Genomic DNA, 14,376 nt, shown 5'->3' with positions numbered 1-14,376 from the left:
CACCTGCGTGCACAAAGCTGTGTGTGCCCAACCCTCGTGCCATCCCTGCTCTACCCTGCCTCGTTTAGCTGCCAGCACAGCACTCTCTGTTCTGCCTGGCAGTGATTTCCTTGTCAGCTGAAGCAGAGGCTGGGTGGGCTCTGTTCCCCCCGCTCTCCCTGCGGCCAGAAGGGATCCGGGATCCTTAATCAGGGATCACATCGCCTGAGCTGTCACTGAGCCACACCCGGGCACAGCCAGGCTCGCAGCCATCTGTGAGGGCTCTGCTAGGGAGAGCTGCAGTGCCCACAGCATGCCTGCAGGAAGGCTGTTACAATCAGGAACAGAGATTAAAAATACTTCTTATCCACGCTCACTGCTGGGCCCGGTACGGAGCATCAGGCTGTGCGTGGGAGGGATCTCCCTGTGCCAAGTGAGATGGAGTTGGAAACCATCTGACAGAGAGGTGACGGAGGTCACCCATTACCCCCTGCCTGGGGAGCCTCCCGTGTTTAATGTTGGCCGTGCTGCAAAATCAGATTATCCCAGGAAAAGCAGTTTTCAATATATTTTTCTCCCCTGGATAATGTATCAGTCAACCTTTCACATTTGGCTCCCGAGGATTTGTGGTTGTGCTGTGTTTGCGGTTTTCGCCGCCTGGAGCAGAATGCTAAAGCCTGAACTGGAGGTGGGAATGAACAACCCGAGTCAGAAATGGTGCCGTGAGGCTCTGGGCAGAGCTTCTGTCCTCACCTGGGCTCTTTCCAGAGGCACCTCCAGGCTGGAGGTGCTGCTCTTGTCTTGCTGGAGCCAACTTGTGTTGGCAACAGCCAAGGCAGGGCAGGGAGTGGGGAGCCTGAGCAGAGGTGTCCCTCCCCAGGGGAGTCTGTCCTTCCCCCTGGCTCACACAGGGCATGTGCTGCTGAGACCCCTTTGTGGCTCTGCAGGAGGCAGAGCCTCTGCCACACCTGCAGGATTGTCACTCCAGCACCTCATCCCAAAGCATGCCAGGGCATCTAGGGAAGGATGCTGCACCAGGAGCACACCCAGGGCAGGGTCAGCTCCACAGGGGATGGCAGGGACAGCTGTGGCACCAACGACTCTTCTTGTGGCTTCACAAGGAGCTTTGCCATGGTCATGACACAGTAATGATGGCCTGCTTTTAATTTTATGTCCCTTGTAGCCCTAGAGCAGGATCAAAATTATTTAACAGGGAGGAGAGGACAATGTTCCCTTAGGCCTGGGCACTGGAATTTGAGCAGTGGAATCAGAGCACTTCAGCTTCAGCAGGACCCAGCCCAGCAGGTCTCCATCCCACCCTGGGCAGGCTGTGGGTCCTGGCTTTAGCGACAAAGGCTGGGGAGCAGGGCTGTGGAAAAGAGGGGGTGCACTGCCACGAATGTGCTTGATTCTCCCTTGTAGCATCCTAACACCTTCATAAAGGCATGAATCTCCTCAAACACAGACACCAAATTGAAAGTAGAGCAGATCCTTCCTCCCCATCCAACACACCCTGGGGCTGTCCCCAGCTTTGCCTTCTAAAAGTCACATCTAGCTCTAAAGGGGCCAGGGGAGGTTAGGAATACTGTGAGGTCTCACTCTGCCAGTTTGGCATTAGATGTCCTGTCCTGGCACAGCCTGACCCGGCCCCCATGCCTCTCTCTGTCTTTTCTCAGCCCAGTCAGCTGTGGTGTGGCCGAAGGGGCACAGGCTGTGTTTATATAAACCCTCTGTCACCTGCCAGCAGAGACCAGATGTGTGTGGCACAGGAATTCTCCTCCTGTCCTCTGTGGAGGAGAAAAACACTGAAATTCCACTTTGCTTATTCTGTTCTTCAGCTCCCGAAGCCAAAATAAACTTTGGGCAAGAAGTAACTCAGAAGCAAAACCAGAATAATTGAAAAATACTTTTCTTTCTCTTAGCAAGAACGGTGTCAAATGTTGTGAAAGCCTGAAGACTCTGCAGTCAGAGCAGAGCTCAGGCTCTGACCCCAGACCCTCTGACAGTGCCACACTTGCTCATGAGAGCTACAATCCAGAGGCACCAGCTGAGCCCCCCCTAAGAACAACTGAAGGCACAAGAGGAGAGAAATAATCTTGTTCCAAACCCCAGGGTTTTCTAAGTCCTGGCTGAAGCCACAGCATCAACAGCCCAGAGCAGATCCTGGGAGGAGCAGTGTCCTGGGAGAGCTACAGGGACCCCAACCCCCTCAGCTGGCAAATTAATGGCATTTGACAGACAAATTGGAAGCTGTTGGCCATATCCTGGAGCATTTTTGCAAAGCTCAGCACAGTCAGTCTGAGGGGGGCTGTGAAATGCCTCAGCACCACGAAAGAACCTGTGCCAAGCTCAGCCCATTCCCGGTGGGAACTGGCTCTGCCTGGAAACCAGAGGGGCCTCGAAGCCAAGAGCAAGGATGGGCTTGCCTGGCAGTGGCTCTTCCTGCAGAGTTTGGGGCTTTTTCTGTTGGTTCTCAGCTCAGTGTGATGCTGCTCCCTGTGTGTGCCATCCTGAGGATGTTGAGGAATAGCAGTGCTTCCCAAATAAATGGGAACTGCAGGGCTGGAGCCCCCAGCTGCTCTGCTTCCCCAGCATGCCATGGAATGGCAGTCTGGAGGTGCTAAATAATGTCACACAGAGCCACTGCAGAGAGTTGGGGTTGGCCAGACCCCAACTTCTTGTTCTGCAAAGGACTTTGGAGGTGGAGCAGCAGTGCCAGAGCAGGGAAAGTGGGCTGGATTTGTCTCTGGTGGCCAGCACTGGTTCAAAGCCTCAACCAGAGTCTGTAGGAAGGGTCAGGGGCTCCAAGGGCAGTGGTGTCTGGGCAGGATCCCCTCTGGAAGGACTCTGGTGCCATGGGATTACCTGGCCTCTGCTGAGTCCAAGAGCTCCTGGAAGAAGCCAGAGACTCCAAAGTGGGAGTGAGTCACTCCCCACACTGATGCCAGGCAGAGAGCAATTTACTGAAATCAAGCAGCTCAGAGATGAGAGTAGAGAGGTGGGGGCAGGAAAATCACTGCTTCGTGCAGTTGAAAAGTCAAAGCCTAGTGTTTCTCTTTCTGCCAGATATGTTATCTCCCTGGCTGCTGCAAATAATGCCCGTGCTGGGAGCCCAGGGAGGATTTCTGCCTTATCGAGTTTGAGGCACAGGAGAAGAGAGAAATTTGAAGAGCAGGAGGGGAAAGAAAACACGGCTTTAATGTCAGAGCTTTGGAAGTGGAGATCCTTATCAGAGCCTGGTTTCTCCTCTCCTTGATTATGTTACTTTGAATTTGGACAAAGCAACCAGCCTGGCCAACCTCCACTTCTGGTTATTCTCAGTTTCACTTTCTGAACATTGTCTCATTGTAGATGAACACTCAGATTGTCCCTGGGGACAGTTCCACAGGCAGGAGACATTTCCTGGGCCAGGAGATGATGAGAGAGACCTTTGTCACTGCTGTCATTAAAGCCCCTGGTCATCAGAGACCTGACAAAATCACAGATTCCCCTGGGAGCATTACCCCAACCACGGTGCCCACTGAGCCTGGGGTTCAGCTCAGATGCAGGATTTGGGAATGGTGATTTGGGAAACACTAGGTCTTCAATTTGCCTTTAATATCACAGGTGCTTCACAGAGCTGCTCCCCAGAATTATTTTTTCTCTTCTCCCATTAATTAAAATGTAATGTATGAGCTCACCCATCAAATTATTTCCCAAAGACCTGACTCCTTCCACTTTTATATGTGTGCAAAATCCTTTTGACACAGATCTGTTCTCCTAAATCTGTAATAATTCAGTAATAAAGCTGGCTCAAAACACTACTGGCACGATTGCAGGTGTCTTGTGTCAGAAAAGAAAGAGAGGAATAAAGGAAACAAAAACAAACTGAGGGCATCTCCTGGCCAAGGATAAATGCAGCACTTTGTGGGCCCCCAAATTAGGAACTATTTACAAAACAAAGAGTTTGCATTGTGCTGCTTTGACACCACTGAATAGCCCGTCTAAACTAATGATGGTTTCTTCTTTTTTTTGGGTCAGGTCTCGCTGAGGAAGAGCTCCTTCGGAAACCAAAGCTGAGCATTTCCAAGGACCAAGTTGTCATCTCACCAGGAGACACCCTAAAAATAAAATGCTGGTAAGGATTGCTCAAAAAAATGCTGGATTTTTGTCCTTGTGTTGATTGGTTTGGCCCAGCACAGCTCCAGGACAGAGCAGAGCCTGATGCTCGGCCAGCTGGGAGCTGGGGCTGTGACAGAGCAGGGAGGAGAGTCTGGGGTCAGCTTGGCCAAGTTCTTTGTGTTGTGTTGTTTTGTATTGTTCAGGGGCCCAAGCAAAGCCCTGAGTCAGCACAAGGGAGAGCTCATGGGAGTGGGATGCGCCGTGCTTGAGGACGTGGCTGGAAATCCTCCCTGAAATAGGGGCAGATTCAGCTCCTCTGAAGCTAAAACCACTCCTTTGCTCTCTGTCCATAAGGAAACAACAAACAGGATCACCAGGAACTGCCACCTAGCCCATCACAGACACTTAAATAAGCAGCAGTGTGTACATTCAAAGACCCAGCCTGTTTAAACATAACATGTTCTTTAAATCAAATTTAATCAGGACTTGTGAAAAACCAAAGTGCTCTGCTGTAAATCACAACAGTGCCTCAGTCCTGGCACAATGTGCGCCACCAGCCATGCAAGGACCAGCAGGATTTTGGTGCTGACAGGGAGGGGATGCTCTGGGAACAGGGACACATCTGACACGCAAGGAAGGAGCAAACCCAGAGCACTCTGCTGTGCCAGAACATGCAGCAGCTGCTGGGTCCCACAAAAGGCCTCAGACTGAGAGGGATGGAGGTGTTACTTGTTCTGAGTGGGATTTTTACACTTCACTACTGCCAGAGGATGTTTCTCAGGTTTTTCTCAGAGAGTGTTGTAGGAAAAAAGGCTCAAGGTAACACAAACTCTCACAATTTCTCTCTCTCACACACACATGGATTTTACACCTTCTTGCAAGTTCTCTTGGCTGGTGCCACTACCTGGATGGTTTCCTGCAACAGAAGTTACTGAAAACAGGAAAAAAAAGCAGTGAGAAGATTAATCTAAGCTTTAGGTTTCGCTGACACAGCCCCTCTGATTTTTGTCCCAGACTATTTAATTCTTTGTTGTAGTAAAAGGTGAACGGGCTCAGACTGTGTAAATTTGGGATGTCTTCTGGAGTGTGAGGCAGCTTTTTTCCAAATCCCTTCAGCTTGCCATGTGGCTTACGAGGTCAGAATAACCTTCCAGTGGTATTTTTAGCTTGGCAAACAGCAAACATGATGGCAATAAAGTCTAAGGAGTCCTTTAACATCTCAGTGGTGCTCTCCATAAAACCTGTGTGGACTCGAAGTCCCTGGGGTGCCCCAGACCAATTAAATCAGCATTTCCCAGCAGTTCTCCATCCCCCACCTTTTTAATCTGGAGGAGCACCCTACTTTTCTCATATCACCAAATCAATAAATAATTGAAGGTGTTACGAGCACTTCAGTCCCACATTGCCTTATGGATGCAAAGCAAGAAATCCCCACGACAGGGCTGGGAAACACAAAAGCATGGGGTATAATGTGGGACCAGGGCCTGCAGCACTTCAGCTCCTTGGCTCACATGATTCAAAACCTGGGAAGTGAAGGAAAGTGTGGTTTCTGAATGCAAGATTGCCTGGATCAGCCCCTCTGAGGCTGTCTGCCCTCCTGCCTCCTCTGCCACACTCACAGGTTAGCTCTGGAATACTTTGTGCTGCCTGGGGCATTTGGGCTGTGTGGGGCACAGAACTGGGCAGCAGCCCCAGCAGGTCTCTGGGAATGTCCATCCTCCCTTCAGCTCTGGGCTTTTGAGCTTCTTAGCCAAGATTTCCTGGCTTGTGGTAGTGGGGCCAAAGCTGCTGCTGCCACTCCTCTCTGGCAGACGTGTGAAAATCCCAAAGCAACAGCCAAAGGCTCCACCTTCCACCAGGATAATATATGTAGGGGGAGAAAGATTTAAGGAAGCTCAGGTGTGAAATCACAGTGCTGCCCTGCAGAGCCACCAGAGCAGAATTGCATGGACACCAGAGGGGTGTGGGTGACAAGGGGCAGGGACATGGTGACGTGCAGGGAGATGTGTCTCCGTGTGAACTGGCTCTGTTCTCTATTCCGGGCCAGCAGTCCCAGTCCTGGAGTCACCAGTGACGTTGGTAGGGTGGGCCAGAGCTCTGGGTGTTCGGAAGGACAATGGGAAGCTGCTCTGACGTGGGGTGGGGCTGTCCAAGCCACCAGAGCATCCAAGAACAGGGCGAGGCTGCTCAGCAGAGAGGATATTCCCCCTTTTCCCAGTGCTCCCTGTCAGCCTGGTGCTGGGAATAACCTCAAGAGCCCAGCTCCATGTCCGCCTCCTCTCCAGGAAGGCGACAGAGGGACGGGCAGGAACGAGGGCCAAGAGGATGTTTGTGGAAATGTCACTGGATGTCCTGGCAAACGTGCTCTGACTGCACCTAATGCACCCCTGCAGGCCACTGGAACTCCGAGTTCTTGGCTAACTGGGAATTTCATACAGATACACATTTGGGCATTGCCATCTCAGTCCCGGGTCAGCGTGTCTGGACTGGATTTCTCCCTGGCAGCACCGACCTGGGGAAGTCCAGGGGTTCTCACTTCTCACTCCTTCCTTAGCCCAGAAAGTGCCAGTGGGAATTCTCTGAGTGAGAAGGGAGAGCCAAGCCCCCATTCTCGGGAAGAGTGGCTCGGCTGCAAACACACACATAATTCCCTCTCTCCAAAACCAACTTCTTCCCCAGGAAAATCCACAGGAAATTAACCTCCAACCCGCCAGTTTCCACACTAAAAACCAGTTTGTTACAAAAAACACCATCATCTTCATCTCCTAGGCCTGTGTGGTAGCTCTGGTCCATCCCCAGAGTCCTCAGAGGGAGGTCCAGGAGCTCCTGCTGCCATGGCCTGATGCTTCCAGCACATCCAGCTGTGACTTAGATCAGCTGGGAGCTCTGGGCTGGTGACACCCAGGCCCTGCTTTTTGTCCTGAACTCCATGGAATTGCATTTTTCATGAGCTGTGCCCAGAGATCTGGCAGCAGAGGGGTCACATGGGGCGAATGTCTCATCCTCTGCCATCCTGGCTTGCTGTTCTGGCTGCTGTCACAAGGGGAATTGGAAAAAATGTGTCCTGAGCAGATATTCCCAGATTTGTAACCTGATTAGTTTCAGGCCTTTCACAAAAATCAAGACTGAGTCATTGCTGATTAAGCAAGAAAGGTGATGAAAAATTACATAAATATCCTCCTCTCTCCATGCAGCCTCAGTGCAGGAAAATATACATTAATTTAGCCATTAAAATATGCAAAATCCTCCTCCTCGAACAAACATATAATTTTATCTGATGCTTTGTAATGTTTGAAGTGGCTAAAATACAGTGTTATAAAAACAAACTTGTGTTCAGGCAGTATGTTAGAAAAGAAACTAAACTTTTCTCTGGGAGTTTGCTGCAGTTCCCACAGAGTATTTCAGGAATGTCTGGGGACCAGTGTGGGGTGATCCAACTCAATTTCTGATGGGTGGAAGTGCAAACACTCAGCGACCTTTACAATTTTTTTGGGGAATGACAAGGGTAGGAGCACAGGGACCAACTGGCCAGAAAGAAGCCCCAGTTTTGCCCGAATGCTGTGTGATTTGGATGTGTTGTGCCGGCAGGGGAGCCCCGTCTGTGAGCTGGCAGCTGAGGGAGGACAACCCGCGGGTGCACGTGAGCGGCTGCCGCGATGTCCCCGGGCTGAGCTGCAGCCAGCTCGTCCTCAGGAGAGCCACGGCCAACGACACCGGCTACCTCAGCTGTGCCCTCAACAGCACCCCCGAGCACCAGGGGCTCGTGGCCAGGATCTATGTCTTTGTCCAAGGTAAGAATTCTGCTTTTTAAATGGTGGTGGGCTCTGGGAGCTGCGTGAGGCAGAACCAGAAGTGTAGGGGCTTCCACCTCTCTGCTGGCCCAGGAGGAAGCAGCAACTCTGACACTCTGAACAAACCAAAGACATCTGGGTTTTCATGGCAGCTGAATTCTCATGGACGTGAGAACCAGGGATTACCCATCTTGTTCAGTTCCAGGACTTGAAAGCTGGATTGTCCCAGCAGTTTAGTGTCCCAAGTAACAGATACTTCCTTAAACATCCTTTCCTTTTAAGACTAAATTCTTCAGTCCTAAAGGGTCCTTTTCCAAAGATTCATCCTGGAAGCCCTCTCTCTTTCCCTTCCTCCTCAGTCATGGACCTTCCCAGCAGGATGCTTTGTAATTCCTCCCCTCCTACACATTTGTCCTTACATCTGTGAGACATTCCTAGCAGAGCTGGGTGACTGCATTGAATATATTTTACTGTAAAAATGTCCCATTGCTCATTTTTGTTCCCTTTGAGCTGCCTGTCCCCCACATTTTAGAATTATTGAGTTGAGATCCAGGAACAAATGGAAGCAGGAACTTCAGAGGAGCATGGTCCTCTGTGATTAAGTGAATGCAACATATTGAACAACCATTCCAATAATGGGAATTTTTGTTCGAATATTCCCCCCCAAATGATGAGGTTTTTTCAAATCTACTTGACAAATGCATTACTAAACACTGAATCATCTTGGATCTTCCATGATGAGATTGTGACTCCTCAGATGAAGGAGCTGACTTTTAGTGCCTTGAATAGGAGATGACATGAACTCCTCTGGTGCTGGATAGGTTCAGCCTTCGCTTCCCCACAAATACTCGTGTGAATGAATTAATTACATTTTCCTAGTAAAAGCTAAAATGTGGTTCTTTGAATCCTCTTACACAAATGCTGAAGGAGCAGTGAGTTTGTCTGATGGTATTTGAAGAGAGCTGCAAACCTACACCTCCAGAAATCACAAATCTTTGCAGTCAGCTCTGACTCAGGGTCTCAGGGTGTTGCCAGGGTGAAGCAACACAAAGAGTGATTTCCATCTCCCAGGGGACTCTGATATGCCCACACAGCTAAATTCAGCCTTTGCACCCCCAGGTGAACACACCTGCTTGATTCATGTGGGTGACATTTTCCTGCCTGTTGAAAACAGCCCCTTTTTACCCTTATCCTGCTTTCCCAGCAAGTTTTCCTCTAATTGGAAAGTGGTTTTTTGGCGTTACTTCTTAGTTCCTGAAGTAATTTTTTTCTCCCTTTCTATTTCCTTTCTCTGTTTTTTTCTTTTCTTGGTGCTCTGGTTGCTTTATCCACCCTGCTTCTTGTGCTGAGCTGTTTCCTTTTCCCATTACACCCAGCTCAGATGCCCCAGGTCCAACATTGTTAACCCAGCCTGTCCCACACTCCAGGAAACTCAATTCTCTGTCCAGATTCAGTGCCCTGGCTGCCTACCCAGCCCTTCATTACTCTGGCAGGAGCACGTGCAGGAAACGTTGTGGACCTTTTGGGACTGCCTGAGCACTTTCCTGAAGAAAATATCCCAAGTTATGAAATGCCTCGCCAGGGATGCTCTTGGAACAGAGCTGATCTAAAAAAAAGGCAGGATGTCCTCCGGCTTGCCAAGGTTCTCCTGACAAACAGCACAAAATCACCCTCTCAGGTGCACTTTAATTGTGTCCCACGTCCTCCCTGCTCTAAAAGCTCTTACTCAGACTCCTGTGCTTGAAAAGCATCACCCTCTCAGGTGCACTTTAATTGTGTCCCACGTCCTCCCTGCTCTAAAAGCTCTTAGACTCCAGTGCTTGAAAAGTCATGGAAGGAAAAGTGGGTGGAAAATCCTGTGGCTTGTTCTGTGCACCCCTAAGCAGGGCTCTGGCCCAGCAGCTCAGCCCAGGAGCTGCAGGTTCCTGCTGGGATCTGGCCTGCCAGGCTGAGGAAGCTGCTTGGCCCCGTGAAATGGAGCTATTTATACCTCAGCATGGATCTGTCCTTAGGGCATGCTCTTCCTGCCATTCAGTTCCTGTGGATATTTGTTGGGAGCCAGCAGGCTGTCCTGGGGACCAGGAAGCTGCTCTGGACTTAAACAAGGAGTTCAGAGCACACCTATGCCTTTCTTCAGTGTTTAAACGTGCCTTTTGAGGAAATTGCTGTGGCCATGTCTGGGCAGCACTGAGAAACCCATCAGCTGTTTCCAAGTGAGGGAACTCACAGATCCTGGCAGTGACAGACAGGGGTGAGGCCCAAAGCTCATCTCTGTGGATGTTTTGTGGAGAGAGCAAGTGCTCAGCAGGGTGTTTGTGAGGCTGAGCCAGGTGGAGGCGGAAAATGTGGAGGCAGCCTCTGAAGGCTGGAGATTCCTCTGAGGTATAAGCAATTATTGCCAAAAAAGGAAGGGGAATGGTATTTTTCCCTTCATTCCTGGCTGGCTGCTTGACACCAAAATGAGAACATGATTGTATCGGAAGCCCTGTTATTGGCCATTATTTCCTGTGCTGGCTCCTGTTTTCCCAGCCTCCCTGGAGGGGAGCTCTGGCAGGACCTGGCACTCACAGCTCTCCCTGTGGCGTGGTGGAGCTGTGACCCTGCTCATCCCTGGGATCAGGTGGGGAAGCTGTCACCCCTCAGCTGTGCTTGGGCACTGAGGGAGGCACAGCTCAGGAGTTTCATCTTGAATTAATTGTTCCCGAGGCCTTTTCTGCCTCCAGCTGCAGCTGCAAGTCCCAAGGATCATCATTAAAAAGGAACACAATCCCTTCTCCTGTTGCCCATCTCCCTGTTGGAAATACAGAGTAACCCAGGGCTGGAACAGAAATAGTTGGGAATCTTTGACTGAGTTAATTCCATCTCAGCTCTGAGGGATAATCTCTGCAGGGAAAGGCAGGGTCTGGTCCCACACTGCAGTGGCAGCTCCATGGAAAATGCTGCCATAGCCACCCAGACAGCATCTGCTTCCATCTGCCTTCTGCAGTTACCCCTCCAGACCAGGGACACCTCCCTGTGAGGAATATCCTCATTTATTGCAGCCTTTGGGATCCCTGTGCCAGGAGACAGGGCAGGTGTGTGAAAATACAGACAGTCCTCTTGACAGTGATCCCCTCAGTGTCTTATCCACTTTATTCTTATATTGAATCCAATACACAGCACTGTTCCAGCTAGGAAAAAAAACTATCTCTAGATAAAACCAGGTCAGCATCCAGCCCTTATTCCATATCTTTTCCATCATACCAGGTCCCACATCCCACAGTTTCCAATACCCCACTGCCTTTCCTGTCTCACATATACACACACATATCACTCCCAGTACACAGAAAATGTAACATGGCTTAGAGAAGGAGGAAAAAAGGACAAATCAAGCAAAAATTCATTCCACCTTCCCAAAGGGCTACCCCAGGCTCCAGTCTAGACAGGAGTCAGGACTTGCAGCTCTCAGCTCTTTGAAATACTGTCAGTGTCAGCAAAGTCAGAGTTCTGGGGGGGTCAGCTGGAAGAGCTCCTGGCTCAAATCCTGCTTCAGCTCCATGTTTCCCCAGCAGCCTCTGTGTCACAGTCGAGGATCTGCTGCACATTTTGTACCCCTGAGTCAGTGATCAGAGCAAGGAACAAGCCCACCCAGCCCTGCTGCCTCCACCTTGTGTGACTCCAGTGCTGAGGTCACTGGAGCTGGGCACATCTTGCCAAAGAGTGTCTGGAAAAGTTCCTCCAGGTTTCCAAGCTGGGATTCCTGCCCACTCGCAATGGCATTTGCTTTGCCACAGCTGCAGGGCTAAGAGGCAGCTCCTCAATGCATGGGGCCAGTGGCATCCTTCTTCTTTTATGCAAAGGAGGGCTGTTATTCTATTTCTTGAAATAATTATGGCCATGATAGAGCTGCTTCTCAAATAACTGCTTCAGAAGCACCAGTCCCCCCTCCTCTGAGTGCAACAGGCACAAAATGCTGTGTGTGAGCCCAGTGCTGGCTGCCCACCAGGGGCTGAGCAGAACAGGGTGGATTCCCCAATTCCTGCTCGCTCCAGTGGGGCTCACTTTGAACACACAAACATTTTAACAGTGAACAATTAAACAGTGAACATTTGGACAGTGTGTCCCCACCAGAGCCATCAGCTGCTGGTGTTTCACCACCTCAGTGGTAGTGTGAGAGAGGAACACAGGACTGAGGGAGTCATTTGCTTCCACCTGTTTGGTTCTCAGCAGTGGTGTTCACAAGAGCACAGGAAATCCAGAAGATGTCCCCACAGAAAATTTGAGTTCTGGCTCCTTTTAAAGCTCATGTGGGAGCCATGAAGGCACCAGCCACAGTGAAGCCCTGCCAGGAGTCCAGAGCACAAGAACTGGAAATCAAATTTGAAGCTAGACAGACATTTTTGTGGGAGCATGAGTCCTGCTAAAGCCATTCCAGAGTGAAAAGGGGGATGTATCCAAGCACAACTTGTCCTGCTGGTCAGTTCCATGGAAGGGCAGGAGTGAAGAGTGTGGTCCAAGAGAGGTGGTCCAAGTGCTGCACCAGGGTGGAGTTCACATCAGCCACATCCCAGGGATGAGCAGCCCCATTGGCCTCATCCCTTTCCCACCATGAGAAATCTAAAGAGACTGGAAGTGCAGGGAAGTGCCCCTCAGATGAGATCATATTTTGCTTCTGATGTTCTTTGAAGCTGATTTCTGCCTCCTTAATCCTCCTGACAGTTCGCAGAGATAATCTGAAAGTGAGAAGCAGAACTGCAGGGCTGGGGTGACAGCTTTGGGCTTTGGCTCGCTTTTCTCAAGATTTTACCAGTGGGAACAGAGCTGGAGCTGCATTTCTTCTTTCTTTGAGGCTGCAGACTTGCTGCCAGACCTGGGCCAGCTGAGATAGGCAGCTGATGAGCTGTGTGCCCTGCAGATAAAGTGGCTGTCCCTGCCCACAGCAGTGCTGGGAGGGTTGGCTGCAGATCCCAGCTCTGTGTCAGAGCACACAGAACATAGGCTGTGCCCCGGGCAGGACCCTCGAGGACTGAGGGCTGCATCCAAGGGAAAGGCAAGATGCTTTTAGCTCTGAATCAAGGCATTCAGTATCTTCAAATCACATCCTGAAGGGTCTCACTTTAAAGCAGAGGAGACTTGAAGGATGTGATGAGTGAGCAGTGCCAGTTCCTGGCACTGGCAGTGACAGCTCCTGACAGCCCAGCAGGGAGAGAGGATCCCTCCTCATGGATCAAGAATTTCTAAATGAGAGCCCAAAGGCCAGAGTCACACACACTTCCTCCACTGCTTCCTTCCTGGTTTTTATCCACTAAATAGCTGCTAATTGCTGAGCCTTCCCCAAGGTGGGAGACCTGTTCTTAATGGGACTTCAGGTAAAGCTGGGGAGTATTTTCCACCTGCCTAAAATCTGGTGGGGGCTGGTGGGGGAAGTCAGAATTTATAAATTCTTCTGCTCCTTGAAACATAATTCCAGACAAAGCATGGAGGCTTCATTTTCTGTGGTGTTTTGCTGGGATTTTTAAAAAATAAATCTTTCCATTTTGCCTTTATTTGTTTGGCAGCAAGAAGCATTTTGCTTCTAGAATTTTTGAAGTTAACACTTTTTAGAGTAATATTTTTTCTCTACAAATATTCCTGTGTTCATAACAGTAATCTCCAGGGGAAGAATGCATTTCATTTGACCAAAACAGAATGCTTCATGTTGACTCAGAATGGCTTCTGGGGGTTTTGCAGTCACTTTTGTTTTGCCTAAAGAGAAAATATTCTGCTTTCTGTTTAATCTAAACATTCCACCAACAATTCTTTTCATTGGCCTGCCAAACTGAAAGGTCTTTTATTTTCAAAGATCCAGTTTCAAAACAAGTGCCTTTATAGGAGTTACTCCTGTACCTAGAGGCAGCTTTGATGGGTCACCAGGGGGAATTCAGCAGGCCAGGCTGTTTCCTTGTGAAGGTTTCCAAAATGCTCTGCCCAAAGTGTCACCGCACTGCTAATGCTGCTATTACTGTAAAGAACAGGTTATAAACCTCCTCTCGATGCTGTTTGACCTTGATGAAGACAAACTTCATGGGGATTATGTCAAAACATGAACTTAAAGAACCTGTGAAACTCTGCCCAGGCTCCCCAGCTTAGGTATGGCTGAGTGAAGAAAATAAATGGGAAGGCGAGGGAATTATCTTTATCTGGAACAAAGCGAGAGGCAAAATGAGAATGCTGAGGAATTTCACGGACACGAGCAGCAGTGAATGGCTGTCCTCAGAGGCCATTTAGTGCTCATCATCCCCGGGCTGGCAGCACCTGAAGGGAGAGGCGATGTCAGCTCCGGGGCTCGGGCTGTGAGACAAACAGCACCCGACAAATCGCTGTCACGGTGCAGGAATGAAAAAAAAAAAAAAAAACCAAAAAAAAAAAAAAAAAAAAAAAAAAAAACAACCACCACTAAATCCTGTATAAAATATAAAATCCTCTCTGTGAGTGTCAGGAGGAGGTTTCAGAGAAAAAAAAAAAAACCAAAAAAACCAAAACCCAC

The 14,376-nt window shown here is 49.7% G+C and overlaps 1 protein-coding gene across 2 annotated transcripts in view; it reads left to right on the top strand.

Annotated features, from left to right (window-relative positions):
* LOC120512684 (vascular endothelial growth factor receptor kdr-like) overlaps window positions 1–14,376 on the top strand; it is a 127,022-nt gene that overhangs the window by 29,139 nt on the left and 83,507 nt on the right. For both annotated transcript variants that reach the window (XM_039731264.1, XM_039731263.1), the window contains exons 2-3: window positions 4,000–4,096; window positions 7,669–7,871. In XM_039731264.1, coding sequence (XP_039587198.1) covers window positions 4,000–4,096; window positions 7,669–7,871 — 300 coding nt within the window. The remainder of the gene's footprint in view (window positions 1–3,999; window positions 4,097–7,668; window positions 7,872–14,376) is intronic.

This window comes from Passer montanus, unplaced genomic scaffold (assembly GCF_014805655.1).
Source record: "Passer montanus isolate IOZ18808 unplaced genomic scaffold, ASM1480565v1 scaffold76, whole genome shotgun sequence".
Classification (NCBI taxonomy): domain Eukaryota; kingdom Metazoa; phylum Chordata; class Aves; order Passeriformes; family Passeridae; genus Passer; species Passer montanus.
This window is presented reverse-complemented; position numbering and strand designations above follow the sequence as displayed.